At 46.8% G+C, this 21845-nt stretch overlaps 1 protein-coding gene across 3 annotated transcripts in view; it reads right to left on the bottom strand.

Moving 5' to 3' along the window:
• PTPRT (protein tyrosine phosphatase receptor type T) overlaps positions 1-21845 on the bottom strand; it is a 796626-nt gene that overhangs the window by 703100 nt on the left and 71681 nt on the right. For all 3 annotated transcript variants that reach the window (XM_042980385.1, XM_042980383.1, XM_042980384.1), the window contains exons 2-3: positions 13312-13583; positions 6480-6561 (exon numbers count right to left, since the gene is read on the bottom strand). In XM_042980385.1, coding sequence (XP_042836319.1) covers positions 6480-6561; positions 13312-13583 — 354 coding nt within the window. The remainder of the gene's footprint in view (positions 1-6479; positions 6562-13311; positions 13584-21845) is intronic.

Here is a 21845-nt window from a genome sequence, read left to right as displayed (position 1 = left end):
TTCTCGGCAGAAGACCTTTTGTCTGGATTTCTTCGTCTTCAATCCCTCTTCCTGCTTCCCTTCTAGGTTTAATGGTAGAGAGTTCAGAGGCTTAATAGCCCCTAGTGTTAATATTCTGGTGAAACACTGACGGTTTATGGCAGATGTTGAACCCATGCACCTACAGGAGCCACTTACATAAATGAATGAAGTAGCTCAGTCATAAAACCAAACAAAAACAAAACACCACCTCCTTGCCCCATCATTCACTTCCCCACTTTTGACAGAGACTTGAGTAAAGATTTCTCGCTACGTAAGAACAACAACGTTACACACACAATAATAATGGGTATCTGACACCAGCCTCAGCACTAAGGAGGCAAAAAGGAGTGGAGGGGACTAAGGAAAATGGATAAAGCTCCACGACCCCTTAAAAGGAGGCAGCTGTTACTTAAATCCAGCAGATGAAGGCCATTCCAGAGTACTTGGCTGACAACAGCCAAGTGTCCAGTTTGTCAACCCAAATAAGAAATCCAGGTGTTATGTGACCTCTCTCATTCTAAAATCTTGACTGAATTTTGGGGGCACCTGGGTGGCTCAATCAGTTAAGCATCTGACCCTTGATTTCAGCTCAGGTCATGATCTCACAGTTGTGAGATCAATCCCCATGGCAAGGCAACCCACACTCAGCATGGAGCCTGCTTGAGATATTCTCTCTCTCTCTGTCTCTCTCTCTCCCCTTCTCCCTAGCTTGTGCTCTAAAACATATATATATATATATATATATATATATATGTGTGTGTATATATATATATATATATATATGTGTGTATATATATATATATATGTGTATATATATATACACATACATACATATATACACACACACACACATATATATACACACATACACATATATGCTCTAATATATATATAATGTAATATATTAGATATTCATATATATGTATATGCATACACACACACACACACACACACACACATATATATGAATTCCATTCAAACACCCTGCAGACCTAACAAAACACATCTGCAGGCCTGCTCCTCTGGGTGTGGTCTCTGTTATAAGGCTCCAGCTAAGTCATCCAGAATCATTCCCACTGGCCGGTTCTGCCTTTGTCTGGCCCCATGAATGCAGGCAGCATGCTGCAGATCACATGACTGCTAGTCACCAATCAAGGTTCCTGACACAGGAGCTTATGGAGAACACCCTCCTCCCTGCTTAGCGCTCTCTCTACATGCCCTTACTCTGGTGTCTGCTCTCTGAGCCCGGGGCCTCATCCCCACCTCACAACAAAAGTCTCTCTCTAGGGATCCTCCTCATGTTGGGGACCTGTTCAGTCCACTTCTCTGAGCTCCTGGCCTCTCTGACCCCTCTTCTCCACCCCCTCTCTCCCCTGACCACAGTCCACTTCTGAGGCCTATGCTCTCTCAACTGTTATCCCCCCCCACCATCTACAGCTCTGAGAAAGAATTTATCCTGCCAGCTTCAACTTACCAAACACATTTGTCCTTGGGGCCCAGGTCGGCCTCCAGCTTGTGGTTTTAAACACTCCACCCTCACTCCCCACTGAGACCCAGCAACCCCAAAGTGGGATCCTGCTGAATGGGGTTAACAGAAAACTAGCTATGCATTTGGGGCAAAATGCCTTGATGCTGGTGACATTTAAACTCCTGCAGATGTCAGTGCAACATCCAAAGACATATTATTGTGCCCTTTCTCTCGCTCTTTAAGCCTGACGGTCCTCAGTAGGAAGCCACGCAATTGAGGAGAAAGAGCAGTACACACATTAGAAATGTGGTACAGACACTCCACGGGCTCAGTGACATGGCCCCAGAAGGTTGTGATGAGAAGGAAAAAAAAGTCTAAAAAATTCCAGAAGTCAACTTGGGAGCAAGAAACTTAGAAACCCGGTGGAAAACTGTGCTGACATTTATTATATGTGGTTGCCAGTGCGGTGGCCACCCTGCTAAGGGCTAACGCTGAGAAATGACAGCAGAGGGGGACTATGGCTAAAACACTTTTATAATAACACAAAAATGTTAAATGGGCTATAAAATATAGACGAGAGGTTCCAGTTTGTAAGAGAAAATAATTTCCTTTGAGTATTACGCCTCTGTGTCGGTCGCTGTTTTGGAAGCTGCGAGGCAATCATTCAAAGTCATAATTTCAGCTCAGATCGATCGAGACTACAATTGCAAATCAGGCACTAACCCCTTGGAACTTTTGGAGTATTTCGTGGAATCACCTATTGATAAGCACTGACCTGATGTTAATAGAAAAAATGTTTTGGAGGACAGAAGTGGAGAATGACAAGGCCTGGGGAGAATGTATATTTCTCCATATAGTTAAAATTTTAACAACCGTAAGCAAAGTCATAAATGCATTAATATGAAAGCTTCAGAGGGAAAGAAGCACTGTCAACCCAAAGGACAGTTCAGAAGCCTCTAGCAGTCTGCGTGACTCATGATCCCATGAGCAGCCCCCAAGGACGCGTGCATGGTGGGAACGCTGGAAGGCATCACTCAGGCTCCACCTTTGATAGACCTACCCCAGCCTAGCCTGCACCAGCCAGTTGCGTAAGCTGGAAATCCAGGAGTGCACCGTTTCTGATGCCTCTGCCTCCTGAACTAATCTATCAAATGGGACCAGCTGACTCTACCTCCTAAATGTATCTCTGATCCGTCCACCTCTCTCCCTGTTTCTTCACAGCACTGGTGACCATCTGTTATGGGGTAAATTGTGTCTCCTCCGCCTCCCAAGTTCTTTATTTATTTATTTATTTTGAGAGAGAGAACGAATGAGAGAACACGCACATGAGCCGGAGAGGGGCAGAGAAACAGGGAGAGAGAGAATCCCAAGTAAGGTCTGCACTAACAGCACAGACAATGGGGCTTGAACTCATAAAGCATGAGATGATGACCCGAGCTGAAATCAGAAGCCAGATGCTCAACTGACTGAGCCACCCAGGCGCCCCTCCTCCCTCAAATTCTATGTTGAAGCCCTACTGCTCAACACCTCAGACTGTGACCGTATTTGGAGATGGGGCTTCTAGGGCAGACCTTAATCTAATCTATCCGGTGTCCTGATAAGCAGAGAAAATCTGGACACACTGAGATGTATCACCAGCATGTGTGCACAAAGGAAAGCCCATGTGAGAACACAGCTAGCAAAGGAGAGAGGCCTCAGGAGTAACCAACCCCGCCATCTCCATCTCAGAACTGCGGGCAAATAAATTTCTGCTTTTTAAGCCCCCCTAGACTGTGGGGTTTTGTATGGGAGCCTTAGCAAACTAATTTACACTCTGTTGTAGATCACATAATTGCCGATTTCATTTCCAGTGTTTTCAGTTCCAGTGGAAGGGCAGAGAATGAATGAGGGCAGAGAGTTACTCCCATCCACCCAGCGCAGTGCCTGTCCTGGAGTATACACTCAGGAAGCATATGCTGCATGATGAATGGACATCTCTCCACCAGCCTGGTCCGGGCCATTACCACGTCTTCCGTGATTCCAGAACTTTCCCCCTGATAGGTCTCCTCACTTCTCTACTCCCCTTCAACTTGTTCTCCACAGAGCAGCCAAAGTGATCTTGTAACACTTAGATCAGATCAATCCCTAGGATAAATCCCTCCACTGGCTCCTTTTTGCTCTTAGATTAAAACCTAACCTCATCAGGACTCTCAGGGGCTTGAGTGGTCAAGGCCTCAGCCTCCCTCCCACTTTCATCCACACCTACGCTCCCTACACTCTCGGTGTTCTGGCAGCACCTGCAGATTCCCAGTGCAGGACATGTGCACTTACTGCTTCCAATGCCTGGCATGCCCCCCACTCCCTAGATCACTACACAGGGGACTCCCGTCTCAGCTCAGACCACATGTGCATAGACACCTCCCCTGCCCCTTAGACTCTAAGGACTCCCCCCCTCATGCCAGCCACTCACATTTATTATATTCCCAGCACTATCACTATATGAAATTATATTCATTACTATTTAAGATTACTTATTTAGTAGCTTTCCTCCCTATGCAAGTCTGCTAAGTTAACACCACAGAGACAAGGATCTAACCAACTTGATCATTTAAGTATCCCCTGTGTCCAGCACAAACTCCTGACACATAGCTAATGCACAAATAATTTACTTACTGAAAGGAAGTATAAATAAAAAGCTGGAGTAGACGTAGACTGAGCAGAGAACTTAATCAGGGGCCTTTGCGAGGTACCGTTCACCTCCACACAACTCAGGAGCTATGGATAGACCCCTGAGGACTATATGCACTGCCAGTATTTGTACATATAATTAAGTGGAATTTTTCCAATTCCAGACACTATTGCAGTGTCCTCACATTTTGACTTCTGGGAACTTTAAGCTTAAGGTGCCTAAGCATCAAGGCTGAATTCCGTGTTGCACTCACATTACAAAGGAACACAGCCAGAGTCACGTCTTTCTGAGTTATATCCCATGGCCCATTTGCTGGGTAACTGGCTCTCAGCAATTCCGTAACCACGCAATCCACATTCCTCAGCAGGAGGAATACGAGGCTGTCAGGAGACTCCTAAATTCAGGAGCATCCCCAAGGAGGGGGAGAATTCCAAAGGGGGGGGGCATGAGACTTTAGGGTGGGGAGCATCAAACACCCTCCAGACAACCCTCTCCCATAGAGATTTCTCAGAGAGAAGGGAGCATTTGGTTTTCATAGCAGACCATGGACAGCGCTTGGAATCAAGGGGCAGAGCTAAGACTGGAACAAGGGACAGGTATCAGGTGGGGTGACAGCAGAGGGGAAAACTCCAGCTCGAGTGGAGAGATCTGGGATCCCTTATGAGAAAGCCAGACTGGATTCTCCTGGGAAGAGCCAAAGAAAGACAGAGTGCAAACATCAAGCGCTGAGTAAGAAGCAGGGGTGTGGCAGGCTGCAGCAGAGGTGAGGGTCCCCGACGATGATGGGATGTGCACAGGGCTTGGGGAAACTAACCTGGTCTCACAGAGAGACTACCTCAAAACTGGGAGAGCTGTGCAGAGCTGGGTGTGTGGCATTAAGGAGACCGCAGGGAGGGCAGGCATCTCCTGACACAGCTGTCCAGTCTGAGGTCAAAGATCATTCTTTAATGGGCAGCTGATTCCCAGAAGGCCAGGGAGGGGAAGGCTTAATCCAGGTGAGGGGATTAACCGAGTATCTACTATATAAACACTGCGTGGCTGGGGGGACTTCTTCATGTGAGGTCTGGGTCAGCAGGCATGACTGAAATCCCAAAGACCCAGGAAGTAACTCAAAGGATAGGAAGTTTAGACCAGAGCAATGAATAACCCAGTAGGATCTCAGCACTGAGAGGCTGGCTGATTTAGGGGAAGAGGGGCTCTCTTGCACAGACACAAAATACAATTACCCCAAAGACTGTCTTGCCAAAACCCTTTGGAACTTGTCCCAAATTCTTCCAAAGAAGGTGCTCTAAGCAATGAGGCCAACAATGGCATTCTAGTGCTGGGGAAGGAAGTGATGTTCAAGGTGCTAACAATTCATTGCAGAAGTGGAAAGTGTCATTTCAATTAAAGCAACATGGATGGGGCTGAACTGAAAACAGCCCCAAAATGAAAGGACTGAAAGGCCCTGTAACAACCAGGGGCAAAGACGAGGGAGTAGAGAGGGCCCTCCGGGAGATACCTGGAACCAGACAGCCGCCAATAAATTAATGGGAATCTCCAACATGCAGAACGGCTGCTACCCCAGCTAGCCCTCCTCGGAGGTACCCTAATCCCCATGTGTATTCCTCTGATTACAGTCCCCCCCAGCCAAATGTCACCAGATATGATGCCACCAACTGCCTCTGGGATTTTTCGAAACTGGGAACCACAGTTCTTTGCACAAACACATCCAGAAATCTCAGCCTAAATACAACAAAAGGAGCTTCAAGGGGAAAGTGGATGGGCACAGAAGGAGCAGTATGCCTTTGAGGACTTCTGATACTGTACCAGAAGTACTAACCACATGAGAAATCTCTCCCTACGTCTACACAGAGCTGATGAGTGTATCTAAAATTACTTTTAAAGAATTAATAGCTTTGGGGTACTTTTCCCTGTGAGTGAGCAGTGGCTAATTTGCCCAGTGTTTTGGTGGTGTTTTTTTTTTTTTAAGACAATTGCACAAGATTCCATCCAAAGCCTTCTAATTCTTCCACTTCAGTGGTCTGAATCCCACTAATAAACAATCAGGACTTTAGACTCCCTTAATGACGGGGAGAGATTCAAACGAAGATGTTTTGCCACTCTCTGCAAATTTCCTGTAGGTACTGCCTGTTGAACAGGCCAGCAAAATGACGAATTTATTCAGGACTGATTGCATTGAGTATGTAAGCATTTCTGAAGGATTAAAAAGGAGGGTGAGAAATGGTTGTGAGCTGAATGAATGGCGGTGCGGGGACTACAGCCTCCAAGCTCCCCAGTCCGGCATGGAGCAAGGCTGTGAGGAGGAGGGAACAGACTTACTGCATGGATGAGCAAGGACCCGGACCTCGTCCACAGCGATGTAGCCAGGATGACCCTTCAAAGAGACGGATTCAAATATCACCTGCAACACACATGGGGGAAGAGTCAATTTTGCAGAAGTGGTTGTAGGCATTATAGGAAGCCGCCCAGCCCCCAAACCTTCTCTTTCAGCTTCCCATGAGAGCCTCTCAAAGAGGCACTACATTACTCTAGCACGCTACCCTGCCAATTGCCTCGGATTTCCAAAACAAGGTAAAAAGGCCACATTCTAATGACCAGCCAAAGAAGAATCAGCCACACGGAATATTTTTAACGGATTTCAGAAATAACGCTTGAATGCAGAAAAACAACCCAAACATGGCTTGAAACCCCAATCTGCACCTTTTTCATTGCTGTTTCAAGTGAAACACAGAGAATTACTTCCTAATATCCCAAACTTTCTTATGAACTGTGACAGGAGCTTACCTTAGAAGCTACCATAAACCAAGGAGGGTTTACCCTGATTTGATTCTACATCCCCCAGGAATATATTCCATCTGAGTTTTTTTTTTTTTTAATTTTAATTCCAATACAGTTAACATACAGTTTCAGGTGTCCAATATAGCAATCCAGCACTTCCACACAATACCTGGTGTTCATCACAAGTGCACTCCCTAATCCTCAGCCCCTATTTCTCCCCTCCCCCCACCCACCTGCCCTCTGGTCACCATTAGTTTGCTCTCTGCACTTAAGAGTCTGTTTCTTGGTTGGTCTCTCTCCTCAATCTCAATTTCTTAATAATACCTCTTGAAGATAAGCCCCATACACAACTGTTGGTATCCAGGAATTCAAGGGCAACAAGTTCTTTGAATTCTCCATTCTGACTCTCACCCAAACTGTGTATTTCAGTGGAAATTTTACAACTCAGTTAACAGCTGTCCTTGTCACCCACTAACTTCACCTAGAAGATGTGACTATGTGGACACTGCGATTAATGCCCTTGACCTCCCTAATTCCAATGGTCTTTATCTCCCATCAGCTTCAGCCATAGGTATAAATGCTCGGGCTTCTCATATTCTTTAAAAGCTACCCTCTGGCAGCAGGATCTGCTTTAGCACAGTCCAGCTGTGTTACTATCACATTTGGGATTCTCAGTAGTTTCATCAACACTCACTCTCAACACTTCCTTACTTCCCACAGCAAAACTCCCCCCTCCCACTATAATCTGGACTTTTCCCCCCAACACTTTCCCCAGAACTGCTCTCATGGCAAATACCAACAACCTCATAGTTGCCAAATTCAATAGATAGTGTCCCATCTTTATCTTAAGAAGGAAGACAGTGTAATGCTTAAGAAGGAAGATCAGAATGCCTGGGTTGCAGTTTTGGCTACACCACTTACTAAGCATGTGACCTTGGGCTATCCTAATTATTAACACATGTTCCATGAATGAATACAATGAATACAAGTCATGGGAGAATGGGTGTGTGATAGTGAAACATACATTAATTAGTTCAGTGTTATCTCTCCCTTCTTCTGCAGAAATAAGAATTCTATAATGAAAGAGAGAATCTTTCATTCATCAGAATTCTTGAGAATTTTTTTTTTTTTGTAAAGCATGAGATTTGGGTTTTTTTGTAAAGGTGAGATTTGGGTTTCTCAAAAATAGAAGAAAAATATTCCATAATAAACAAGGGAAAAAACGTTCTCGTTTTCCATTAAATGAGTTAATAATTATAAATGGCTTGCAACATACATGGTAAGATATTGGTAAATGTTACTATTGTTGTTCTTACTCTTGAGACAGGGATGGAAAGAAAAGAGGGAATGTGAGGGAATGGTGGCAGGTTTGGGGAGAGGAGGAAGCTAATAGACTCCCTGATGTGACTGTCCCCTGTAGCCACGACCCCAAGTTTCCACTGAAGTTCATTCTCTCAACAGACTCTTTGGTGTAAGTCATGACTGGCAAAAAATGGTGGAAGCTGGACTTTGGGTCCATGTGGAGTTACATGGAAATAGAGGCACATGTGGCTGCAGGAACCAAGGGAGTTAGGGAAGGGTGGTCGGGAGAAAGCACAGAAGCATAGAGAAAAGGACCATGGCAGCCCAGCAACTCATTGATAAAGGCTCCAGACTCACAAGACATTAGAGCTAGGTCCATAGTGTATTTATACCAAAGGGCAGACTCTGGATACAGCTGAGAATAAAGCGCTTCCCAAGAAAGAACTGGGAAAGTCCTCTCTCTGTCACTGCCAAATCACTCAGAGGAAAATGCTCACAAACATGAAGGAGCCCAGAGCATGCGTCTTTAGCATGCCATTCCAGAATCACAAATTTTTTTTTAATAAAAATCATGCAAGCTGTCATGAGATAGACACCTTTGGTGTCTGGGGATTAAAGAGTCAACAACACAGATACGAGACTGGATATATCAGAAATAGTGCTGGAAGGGAAAGGAAAGATAAGAAGGTCCATGCTGAACCCTCCAAGACCTACCTGGACTCAACTGCTGAGGCAGGTCCCCTGAACACTCTCGATGAGGCTGGCACTAAGGTGAGTAAAGAATTGTAAAGGCTACTTTGGTGCTGTCTGTTTATAGCAGGCAGGGAGAGTGGGGTGGAAGACAGGCAGAAGGAGGCTTACCAACACCTAGCAATACTCCATGTCAGTGTAAGGGAGCAGGGACCCCGAGGGGGCAGAGATGCAGCCCAAGGCTCAGGCCGGGAAACCCACCTTCTTTGCAGGACATTCTTCAATCTTTTTTTTTTTTTTTTTTTTTTTTTTAATTTTTTTTTCAACGTTTTTTATTTATTTTTGGGACAGAGAGAGACAGACAGAGCATGAACGGGGGAGGGGCAGAGAGAGAGGGAGACACAGAATCGGAAACAGGCTCCAGGCTCCGAGCCATCAGCCCAGAGCCTGACGCGGGGCTCGAACTCACGGACCGCGAGATCGTGACCTGGCTGAAGTCGGACGCTCAACCGACTGCGCCACCCAGGCGCCCCGACATTCTTCAATCTTAAGGCCACTATGTGGACCTAAGGTCAACTACACATGCCCCAGCCCCTAAAACCTTAAAGACCTCCTGGGGCTTATATGGAAAGGCATAAACATCTCTCCATGCATAAGCTGTGGAAAAGCCAGCAAATCATCTCCCAGGAGAGGCTCAGAGATGAATCATCCTCAACCTCTCCAAAACGCAGGTTGTGTGCATGTTAGGGGAGGGGGAGGAGATGTCAGGACATGGTTTAAGAGAGCTGGCATTTTATCCTCCCTTTTGGTGGTCCTTGAGCACAGAATCTGCACAGCAAGAGTTTCAAGGGGCTGCAAACATTTTATCCAAAGATGAGAGAGAAAAATGTTGGCTACCAGCTCCCCTCACAGGAAGAAGACCACATATATCTTCATGGAGAGGGATTCTTTAGGGCGAAATCAAGAGGGCCTTTCGCCCACACCAGCCCCAGGAGGCCTGGCTAAGATGAGGAGTAGGATCTGCTGCCCAGCAGAGAAGGGGAGGTGGGAGAGAGGAGATGGGGTAGAGTGTGAATGGTGGGTGAGAGCAGCCCCCTCTGTGAGACGCACCCCCTTGAACTGTGCGTGAAGTTGCTAATCCTAGAGAGTGACAGATCCCTGAGAAAGAGACTGGACTTCAAGTCCAGTTGAGTCCAAGCCAGGCAGGTCCTAGATTTCACGAGTCTACATAGCAATTATAAGCAATGAATAAAAGACCACTTCACCTAGGCTGGTGATAGAAAACACAGTGAGCAGGTAATTGATAAAAAGTTCTCATTTTTTTTAAATCTTGGGATAGAACAGTTTAGAATCATTAAAAACATAAAATAGAGTTAATATCTCCTGCAAAGGGGCAGAGATTTAAAGTGTAGCTTAGGCAGTTTTAATAAGCCCCAGCTCCTGAGAGGAGGCAGGTGTGGGGCTAGAAGGCAGGGGTGGGGGGAGTTCACCCCGGGCCCTGCTGAAACGCTGGTGCCACAGAGCCCACTAATAGGAAAGATGAAATTTCTGTGTTTATTACAGAGCTAAAAGTCAATTTTGCAACTATGAAATATGACTTTAATAAATGAATACACAAGCCATGAGGATCTGAGTCCCAGCACTGCTAAAAACTAAAATTGTATTTAGTCCACAGAATCATACATGCAGGACGGGAGCTTAGGGTCCGATGAATTTTAAAATCCGCTTTGCAAGTATCTTCGAATCTCTTGATAGATCTCCCCTTCTCTCCCCTGGATGTATGTGTGGGTGCTGAATCTGGGAGCATGCAGGTGTATGTGCACCTGTGTGTGCCCCTGTGTGTGTGTATGGCCATGGGACTATTAGTGGTTGTGTGTGTGTGTGTGTGTGTGTGTGTGTGTGTGTGTGTGCGCGCGCGCACATGCACGCACATGCATGTCTGAGGTGGTGGGGGAGACGTGTCTGTTCTAAACTGTTGCTTTTGGTGCATTAGTGGCCTTCTCACCACAAAGCTCACAGCAGAGGATATAATGTAACGTAATGATGCTGTAGTAGCCGACAAGTTGGAAATCAGAAAATTCTCCCAGATGAAGCTGCCTATCACAGGGATGTACAGAGCTTACAGAGCAGAACTCAACCACAGTGGCCATTTCTTCAAAGAAGAAATCGTTCCCCCTTCCTCTTTTTCTGTTCTCCCCTCTGTTCTTCCCCCTTCCCTCCAATAATTACTGAGGGCTACTGTAAGCCTGACATGTCATTTTATATAGATGCAATCTCATTCAATGCACAGAAGAACCCTCCATTGTACCGATTTCCCTCTCCAGTTTACAAATGAAAGCAAGTGATTCGGAATGATGACAGGATACATCCAACATTACACAGCTAGGGAGTGGAAGATTCTCATAATGGGCTTTTTCCCCCAAAAGCAAGAAACTGAGCTTGGAGCCAGAGGACCTACGCAGGATTATAGGAACCTCAGTTTACCAATAATATGCCCTACTCTAGAACACAAGTCTTGCTCCTTCTCAACACAGGGAGTTACTACACAGATAAATTAGAGGCAATATGCTTACCACAGGGCTGGGACAAAGAGGGTATCCAAGAAATGTCCTTTTCCCTCTCTGTATCCCATCGAAGAGCATTGCCAAACAGTGGCACTGTCCTCACCTGGGTCACTTTTCCTGCTCATTATACTTGCATCTGTGGCCCTACCCTATAATCCATTTAACATCAGGCCCTACGTAGAGGTTTTCCAGTTGGAGTCCTAAGGCCTCACTGGGGGTATCCGTGGACTTACAGACACACTTACTTTATACTCAGTTATACAGGGGGTAGTCTTGGGCCTGGGCATCAAGATTCAGGCCCCGACTTTTCCAATGATCTGCTGTGTGCCCTTGGACTTCAGTATCCATCTCTAAACCTCAGCTTTATCACCTGCATCAAGGTTCAGCAAACCATGGCCTGGAGGTCCAATCTGGCCCACCACTTGTTTTTAGACATAAAGTTTTACTGGAACACAGCTACATCCTTCCACTCATTTCCATATTGTTTGCAGCTGCCTGCACAGTCTATCTGAAGGGACTACATACCATAGATGTTGAACTGAAGGATGCCTGAGGAGCTCCCAGCCACTAACCTTGCCAGCCTCGGGGCCATTTTCTGCTTCAGACTCTACAGAAATTTCTCCAAAATGCTGATTTGACTATGTCACTTTCTTACTTAAAACCTTTCAAGAGTAGGCATGGGGATAACTGCAAATAGGCAGAAGGGATTTACGGGGGTGATGAAAATGTTCTAAAACTGGTTTATGGTGATGACTGCACAACTTAGATTTACTAAAAATCACTGGATTGCACACTTCAGTGGGTAAATTCTAGGATATGTAAATTGTACCTAAATGCATACAGTTGTTTTAAAAAAAGAAAAGCTTTCAAGAGTCCCAGGCCAAGCGGACCCAGAGCTGTGCTCCCCCAGGCACGCTCTGCAGACTGACGCCAGCCTACGCCCCATGCATTCTCGGCCCGCAGTGAGGTAAATAGGGCAAGTGGGAGAGGTGTTTAGAAACTATTGCAGCACTGTGGCACTGCTGTGACATTTTTACTAGTCATGAAAGCACGGGGCCACAGTGAATTGAGAAGAAAAAAAGGTCTCTTGCAACAGTTTGAGTGGCACTGCTCTAGAGATTACACTTAATCTCCTTGGCCTGGCATTCAAAGCCATCCACGACCAACTCTCTTCTGCAAGCTTAGCTCCCTGTGTATTTCCTTTGCGACCTACCCTGAAACAAGGGAGAGTTTCCAAACTCTGCAAAACTCTCTCACTCGCTCCTCCAGCCCCTGGCATGCACCATCCCTGACAACTCAAATGCCTTTCCCTTCCTTTTTCAATAATTATTGATTCATCCTTCAAGACTTAGCCTAGCTGCCACCTCCGCCTGAAAGCCTTCCTAATTGCTTTTCCCCCAAATGCTCTATTCCTCAGGGGTGATCTTTTGACTAGTTATCTCATCTCTCAGAACCTCAATTTTTTCATCCATAAAATAGGGATAATAACAGAATGTCCCTCATCAGGTCTCTTTAAGCAGTTACTTTATAAAAGACTTCACTGTCTCTGTTCCCTCAGCATCCCGGAGAGCCCACTGTGTCCCACACTACAGTAACTGCTTATTTATGTATTAGTCTCCTCTTCCTGAGCATGATTTCCAGGGAGGCAGGGGCCACGCTGGATCGCCTCTGCACCTGCAGGGCCTTGCTAGAAGAGGCTCAGTAAATACAAGTTGCACAAATGAGTAAATCAAGTCCTTTCTTGGCCTAACAACTCTAGGTAGGGCAAGAGATATATACGATTACTTTTTAAAAACTCAAACCATGAAATGCCATACCTGGTAGAAATGTGGCCAGAAGGTGCTGATGGCAAGCTCTGCCTTCACCCAGCCCTCGGTGACGACCCCAGACACGTTCCAGACAGGGTTCCCCTGGGGGCCGCCGTTCACCTTCACATAGACATTCAAGGCTCCTGGGCTGGACCTATCACGGCTGGAGAAGTAGTAATGGAAATCGATACAGTGGGTGTCATTCTCCTTCAGGGTCGGCAGGAGAAGGTGGGCCTTCTGGCCAGAGGCCCTCCCAGAGCTGTTCACCATCATGAAGGATCCTGGAGACCCACAAAGGGGGTGGGAGGTAGAGACAAAGAGAGAAAAAGAAAATCCTTCTGAAAAGTCAGTCATACCCACAAACCTAATGGCCAGAAATCAAGTCACTCTAGGAGCTTCTGACTGATCCTGAGGAAGCCATATCCTATCTTTCAACCTGAGTATCATCTTCCGTAACTGGGAATTTAGAAAACCTACTGAACAAGGCAGTTTAAAAATTAAGAGATGGCAACATGGGGGCACCTCGTGGCTCAGCTGGTCGAGTGTCCAACTCTTGGTTTCGCATCACAATCTCAGGGTTTGTGAGACTGAGCCTCGCATCAGGTTCTGCACGGACAGCATGGAGCCTGCCTGGGATTCTACCTCTCCCTTTCTCTGTGCTCCTCCCCTGCACGTGCATGCATGCTCGCCGCTCTCACTCTCTCAAAAAACATTTTTTTTTAAAAAGCGAGAGATGGCAACACGTATGAATATTTCTACAAAGTAGACAGTCTATATAAATTTACAGAAGAAACATCACATGCAGCAGGTCACAAAGGAAACATGGAACAAAACCCCAGGAACACAGCTACCTGTGCAAACTCTAAGTGCAAAATGTGAAATGCAACCTCATGCAAGCTCAGGCTGTCTCAACGGATGCAAAACGTCTCCAATGTAAGAAGTGCCCTTCCAACATATTCTGCTTGGACCCTTGCATGCAGTTCAAGGAATAACTGACAACTACCCCTTCACACTACATTCAGCACAAGGAATGATTCTAAGTATCCCAGAAGGACATATAAAACATAGAATATATTCAGTTAAGCAAGGAAGACCCCAAAGAAAGTGAGAGACAACTAGATGTCCGGCCTGGAATAGAGGGTAAGTAATAATTCCTAAGCACTTCAGGAGAACCAATGTGATGCCTGGTGTCTTTTTAATATGTTATTCAATTTAATTTTCAGAATGAGCCTGGGAAGTAGAGGATTTTCATTCTATTTAAAGACTGAATGACTTGCCCCAGGCCCTCAGACAGGGAAGGATGGAGGAGACCCAGATTCTCTCCAACTCCACATTTACACTCTTACTCTGTGCAGAAGACATGACTACTGTTTTCAAGCATTAGGCAGGATGACTGCCCAGAGAAAGGAAGGGAGCATCTTTGGAGTTGCTTTGACAGATTAAATGGTTGTTTCTATAGTTCTTCAACCCACCGTGGATTCATGTCCCGGGCCTCCCAGAAGAGGCAGAGGCCATATCCCCAACCTTGACTTTGGGCCGCACCTGCTTTGGTCAACAGGATGTCAACACACTGAATCAGGCAGAGGCTTGAAGTGTGCATATGCCTAGCTACACTCGCCCTCTTGCACGATCACCGTCTTTCAGGAGAAGACTGCCCCAGCTAGCTGCTGCCTCTTTTAGCTGAGGATTAAGAACTGACATGTGGGGTCAAGAACCGAGCTCAGCCAGCACTGAAGAACCAAGCCATCCCCACACCGTAGCTAGAAGCACAGCCACACAGTCAATACCCCAACCCAGATCTGCCAGTCCACAATCAATGCTCAGACCCACGAGTGTGAGAGTAAATGCTCACTGCTGTTTGCCGCTGAGTTTCCTCTTCTTTTGCTGTGCAGCATTACTGTGGCAATTGCTAATTGATAAAGGTGCTAGAGAGGCAGATCTATGAAAGAAACCACAGGAGGCAAATTTCCATTTAAAGGGCCTTCTAACAAAGGCCCTGGAGACATAGTTCCTGGCCACTACAGGTGGCTAAACAGAGCCTGGACAGGTGAAGAGATGTCTAAGGAAATTTCACCATCAACTGCTAGGGCTGAACTCTGTGACTTAAAGTCCCATGATGCTATGAAATAAACTACATCATAAAACACAGGAGATCAACTCAGGATTCTGGGACGAAGACTCCTACCTAGAAAAACATTGTTGCTTTGAAATCTCATTTTAACCACTAAAATCTTCAATTCAGAATGAAACCTTAAGACTGCTTATTCCCAACTGAGGTAAGCCACTTTAGGAAGCAGCCTTATTCATGCACCGTAAAACCCAGAAGATTGGAGCTGCCAGCTAATAAGTACTGGGCACTGTTGCTCATTGGGATTCTAGGGGGTACCAAGCATTCAAAGCCCATACTCCTTGGATTCTGCATGAATTTAAAAATAGACACGGGACAGGGATGCCTGGGTGGCTCAGCCGGTTGGGCATCTGGCTCTTGATTTTGGCTCACGTTTGTCAGTTCAAGCCCACATTGGGCTCTGTGCTGATGGCACAGAGCATACTTGGAATTCTCCCTCTCTCCCTCTCTCTGCCCTTCCCCCTCTTGCGCTTGCTCTCACTCTCTCACTCTCTCTCTCTCTCTCTCTCAAAAGAAAACAAAAAAGAAACTTAATTTCACACAGGACAGATAGAGTTCAAAATTCCTATTTTATTATTCACAAAACTGGATTAGAGAAAGTAACTTGGACTTGAGGCCAAATCAGGCTTCTGCATTATCTTCTCTGCACGAGCACACAAAGCAGGTGGATGGTCGTGGACTCCCTCCTTCTGACTCCACCCAGATCCCTAAGCCTGGAGAGATGGCCACTTAGGGTCAATGGGAAGGCCTATCCCGAAAATGAGCCAACAAGAAGCAAGGTGACTAAGACAGAGAAACAGGAACCTAGAGCTATCAGACTTTCACTATCCCACCAATCAGAAAACTCCCTGCCTCCTGGGACAGGAGCCACTGAAAGTAGCACAGAGGCCACGTCTCCCCAACCCCTCCATGTTTCCAAGAGAATCAAGTCTCCTTGTTTACGGCCTGGTGCTAACACAGGGTAAGTGGAGAGACGTCCCTTGGCAGATGTATGATCTCTAATTATCACAACCTCCCCAGTGAGGCAGCAAAGAAAGAACCATGGCAAGGGGGAAACTGAGCACAGAAAGAAGACTGAGCTAGCAAACATGCCTGTATTTGTTGACCTACATGCCACAGGGTTCCAGAAGGTTTCCCAGGGATAGATGAGTGATGCCTCACAAGCCCCATGAAGCAGACTGCACCTGCCACAGAGCTGTGGCACAGCTATGTGTAGGGACGGCAGCCTATGAAGCAAGCAGTGCCTGGCTCTCTCCACTAAGAATCCCATAGCACCCCTGTGGGCATTTCAGCTCCTGTCCTGCCAATCCACACCGGGATGCATATAATCCGCAGCAGAAAGAGTCGGAAGCATTTCCCTTTCACCAGCTCAGGCTTCTACTTCTTCATCCCAGCTCCGGTGGTGAGCAAGCTCATGGAAGAGGCAGAGCCACGTAACATACATCCACCTCCATGACCCTAGAGCATCTCTCTATCCTGCTGTCCCCGTGACTGCAGACAGACGAGGCTCCACCTCCCACAAGGCAGAGGTGCTGAAAGTGTTTGGCCTTCTATCTACCCTCCATTTGGAGAGATTCCTGGTTCGTTAACACACCTGTCCTCTTTGTCCTGGGCACAGAGCTGGACCGCATCCCCCAGCCTCCTTTCTAGAGATTGGTGGGGCCACACAACTGGGTTCTAGCCAATGGGGCCCAAGTATGGAAGTGTGCCACTTGGCACATGGAGGCTTGGTTCGTAAAAGCCACCTCCCTCCCCCCAACCCTACTTCCACTGCCCCACCCTCCATTAGCTTGTCCCCCAAAGGATGGTCCGTCAACCCACAGCATCACCATCACCTGCGAGTTTGTAAGAAATGCAGAATCTTGGGCCACCTGGGTGGCTCAGTAGGTTAAGTGTCCAACTTCAGCTCAGGTCATGATCTCATGGTTCACGTGTTGGGCTCTGTGCTGACAGCTCAGAGCCTGGAATCTGCTTCAGATTCTGTGTCTCCCTCTCGCTCCCCCTCTTTGCCCCTCCCCTGCTCGCACTCTGTGGCTATCAAAAATAAATAAACATTAAAAAAAATACAGAATCTCAGGCCCCACACCAGGCCTTCTAAATCCAAATCTGCATTTTTATCAAGATCCACAGGTGATCTGTATGCACAATGAGGTGTGAGAATCACCTCTCCCTTGTCTCTCCCATCCACCAGCTAGCTGAAAGCATAGGATTCAGAGAATTCCACGAGAAATGGAACACAGTAAAAGGAGCCTGGTTCCCTGAATGACCATCAGGAAGGCTACCCACCTATTAGAAACACTCATTTTGGCTTTAAGAAAACAAGGAATAAACTGTTATTGGGTTATTAAGGCATCGAAATTTTGAAGTTTATTTCCACAGCTAGCATTATTGTTTTGGCACCTCCATAGAACCCTTACTTCCCACAAGTCCCTTTGTTTAAGGGGATAGGATGACACACAAAGTAGGGACATCACAGAAAGCAGTATCCTAGTGTCAACAGAGGCACAAAGAAAAAAGAAAAGGAAAAGAATCGACTCTGAGAACGAATTCTTAAAAAAGCAAGAAATATCCCAGATCTTCATTAAGGTAAGCTGGATGTGAGTCTGGTCAAGGTCACGGTACCACTACCACCCTGGCCCCTCATGTCTATTTTGAGGACTTGTCCCACGTTTAGACTACACTCCCTGGCTCCTGGCCCCTTCATCTCCAAAGGACATCACTCCAACCTCAAGCTCCACTGTCACCTCTCCTGTTTCTGATTTTGATGCTCCTGCCTCCCTCTTATGAGAACTCTCACACACTGGGTATACCCAGACAACGCAGAATAATCTCTCCATTTAAGTATCTTAAACACATCTGCAAATCTCTTTTGCCCAGAAAGGTAACACAGGCACAGGTTCCAGGGATTAGGACATGGTCATCTTTGGAGGACCATTTTTTTGTCATCATTTTACATTAACATGAACACATATGTATTCCCAAGCCAGTGAACCAGAGACACAGGACGACAGACCCATTTGGAGCCAGCCGGCGTACATTGTGTAATGGGCAGGTATCCTGGGGGGAATCTGAGCTCTCTCGTGGAGTATAGAAGATTCCTTGCACTAGTGGACCCTGTCATCAATTAGTAAGGAAGTATGACGTAAAAAGTAAAACACAAGGTCTTATCATTTGGCTCCCAATTTGGACAAAAAAGAAAAAGGTTTGGGGCTATAACCAGGGAAGGTCCATCCTTAGCAGTGGAGACTCATCAGGGCTGCTGGCCAGTATGAACATCATGGTCATACACTGCTCCTAAGATACCAGCCCTGCATGGTTACCTCCTCCAGGTTAATCAGACTGATGAGCTGGAGAAACTTTCCCTGTGGTTTGGCCACCCAATATCCGAACTCCCTTCCTACATTTGGGTAACTACCCCATTTTGAAACACAGCCTACCTTCCTCTACGGGAACAGAAAAGACCAGATGCCCTCTTTCCCAGGAAACCTAGCCTCACGTATCTAGAAGGACAGCTCTGGAGCAGGGCAGAGACGTGGTAATGATGCAGAGAGAAGGGTGATGAACTCAGCGAGGGGAGCTGGGGTGTCTTCTAGTTGTGGGCTATGCAGAGCCCAAGTGTGAAGAATGTGAAACTTCGTCAGCCCGTGAGTGCACTCTGAACCCTGGTAGTGGAATCTGGCCAGCTTTACGCCCTGAATGTACCTGAACAAACCCCAGCTCCTTGCAATCCTCCCCCGTGTATTTCTCCAAGTCCTCAAGGCAGGTGCTCACTGCTGACTAAATTAATGATGCCAATCCCCTTGTCCTCCCCGCCCCCCCCACCCCGCACTTCTGGCACAGCTCTCTTGAATAGTCCTCGGCTCAAGGATTGGGCAGGTCCTTGCAGTGTCTCGGCTGAGGCACACTCTCGGGGGACCCACGAAAGAGATGCTTAAGCTCCAAAGTCAGTAAGGTTCAAGAGATAGCTTCTTCTGCAAACTTACATGGTCCCCCCCCCTCCTCCAACAAACAGGGTGAGGCTCACCCAGCAGCACTACCCCCTTAATTCCACTTTGGCATCATCCCCTGGGATGGATTTTCTCCTCCACAGCAGCCCTGCGGTCAATCCCTGCCAACAGGCTTCCTCCAGTCCGCAGGACGCACCTGAGTATTCTCACATCCTCATGGCACAAGGCTCAGTTTTTTCTCTCCCGGCACCCCTTCCCCAGGAAGATCCTCAGCCACATTATGTGTGAAGAGATCCCAGAAGGCAGAGAGCTTACATCCCCACATAAGGTCTATATGGGCCTCTTCTCTTTCCCCGTCAGTTTCCCTTTCGTGGATGTGTGCCTGATGGTAATTGGGGAAGGCATTTCAAAGAGAGGGAACAGCATGTGCAAAGGCACAGGGACTGGAAGCCAGAATATTCAGCAATGCAAGCATAGTGTCTTTGGGAAGAGCCGTAAAAACACCTCATAGCCCACCTTACAGAGCTCTGACCACATCCTCCACAAAGGAAGGAAGCCATATCTGAGTTGAGCCCAGGCCTGCCGTTTTAGAGACTGTTAAGGACTGAAAACCCTCCTCTACCAGCAGCTCAGTGGGGGCCCCCTTTGATCAACAGGTTGGCTTAATTAATATCATCCCAGGGCTGTCAGTTTCCCGGAGATCAAAAATGAGCCAGTCATTACGCCAAGATCAGTCAGAAACAAGAAAGGGAAGACTGTAAATATATTCTTTTCCCTTCCCCCGCCCCCAAAAATCTACTGACGTGATAAGGAACATAAAACAGCATTAGTTTCCTCATAGTTATTATACATAGCACCGAAAATTGTGGAATTAAACCAGGAAGTACTCTCCGGCTGGCCATAAATTTTGCATTTTTCCCCTTCGTGCATAATAATGCCTTGATACGCGCCCCGTTATTGATGTGTCTGCAACACAGATCCCCTTTTTGGAGGCAAAAGGCTTCTCCATAGCAGATGGCGGCTATTGTGTTTACACATGAGCACCTCAGGATTGCATTTCCTCACGTCGGCAGTAAAAAGAAAGCCCTAATTGAGTTTTTAATGGCTTTGCACATTGTTCATTAAGATTACATGAGTGTGCTCAGGCGACTGGCAGCTGAGGGCCTGGGGCTCCGAGAGCTCAGAGCTGTCCCTGCAGACAGGTGGCCCCGCCAGCTTCCAGCGCCAGCATCTACGTGAAGGGAGAGGATGGCAGCAGGGACCCAAATGCTGCCCGGAGCCAAGGCAGCTGTGGTGACATGAAGCACGTGCTGGGTTTCAGTCCCACTTCTGCTGTTTCTTAGTCGTGTGACTTTGAGCAAGTCATGAAAACTCACTGGGCCTCAATGTTCTCATCGAGAAAATGGGAAAATGAAAGCTCCCTGTCAAACTTTTTTGTCTGTTTTCAGTACACAGTTTTTCAAAACTGGGGGCGCCTGAGTGGCTCAGTCGGTTAAGCCAACTGAGCTCCAGGTCGGCTCCTAAATCCACCTTAGGCTCAGGTCATGATCTCAGAGTTCATGAGTTCGAGCCCTGTGTCGGGCTCTGCGCTGACAGCTCAGAGCCTGGAGCCTGCTTTGGATTCTGTGTCTGTCTCCCTCCCTCCCTCCCTCCCTCCCTCCCTCTCTCTCTCTCTCTCGCTCTCTGTCCTTCCCCCACTCACACTGTCTCTCTGGGTCTCTTAAAAAGTGAATAAATGTTATAAAAAAAGAAAAGAAAAGAAAAGAAAAACTGGACCTGACTCAATAATGCTAATTTCATAATAGACAGCCAGTAGCAGATGTCCGTGTGCCCAGTGCAATTTATGTTTAACATGACTAAATGTTCATTGAGAACTTAGTATGTCCCAGGCACTTCTCTTAGCATCTTTGGGCATCCCAATGAAGTGGTACCATGCTATCCCTGTTTTAAAGCAAGGAACACTGAGGAAGAGAGAGAAAATCGTTTGCCTACACAGCCCACATCCACTCCGTGGTGAGGAAAACAGCAGCCATATTCTGGTCTCCAGAACCTGTGAAAATGTTACCTCACATAGCAAAGGGGAATTCAAATTTCAGATGAAATTAAGATTGCCAATCAGATGGCCCTAAGATAGGGGCAGATTATTCTGGACAAGAGAGACAGAAAAGGCAGAATCAGAGAGGGACTTGAAGGTGCTATGCTGTTGGCATTGAAGATGGAAGAGCCAGGAACCAAGAAATGCAGAAGCCCCCCTGCCCCGCCCCCAAGAGCTAGACAGTATATTGTCCCCTAGGGCCTCCAGGGAGGAACACAGCCCTACAGACACCTTTAGCCAGGGGCAACCCACTTAGGACTTCTGATCACCTCAACTAGAGAAAAACAAACAAACAACAAAAAAAACCCCACCTCTGTGTTATTTTTAGCCACTAAATTTGAGGTGATTTGTTACAGCAACAATAAGAAACTAA

Source organism: Panthera tigris, chromosome A3 (assembly GCF_018350195.1).
Source record: "Panthera tigris isolate Pti1 chromosome A3, P.tigris_Pti1_mat1.1, whole genome shotgun sequence".
NCBI lineage: Eukaryota > Metazoa > Chordata > Mammalia > Carnivora > Felidae > Panthera > Panthera tigris.
Note: the sequence above shows the minus strand (reverse complement) of the source record. Positions and strands in the feature narration are given on the sequence as shown.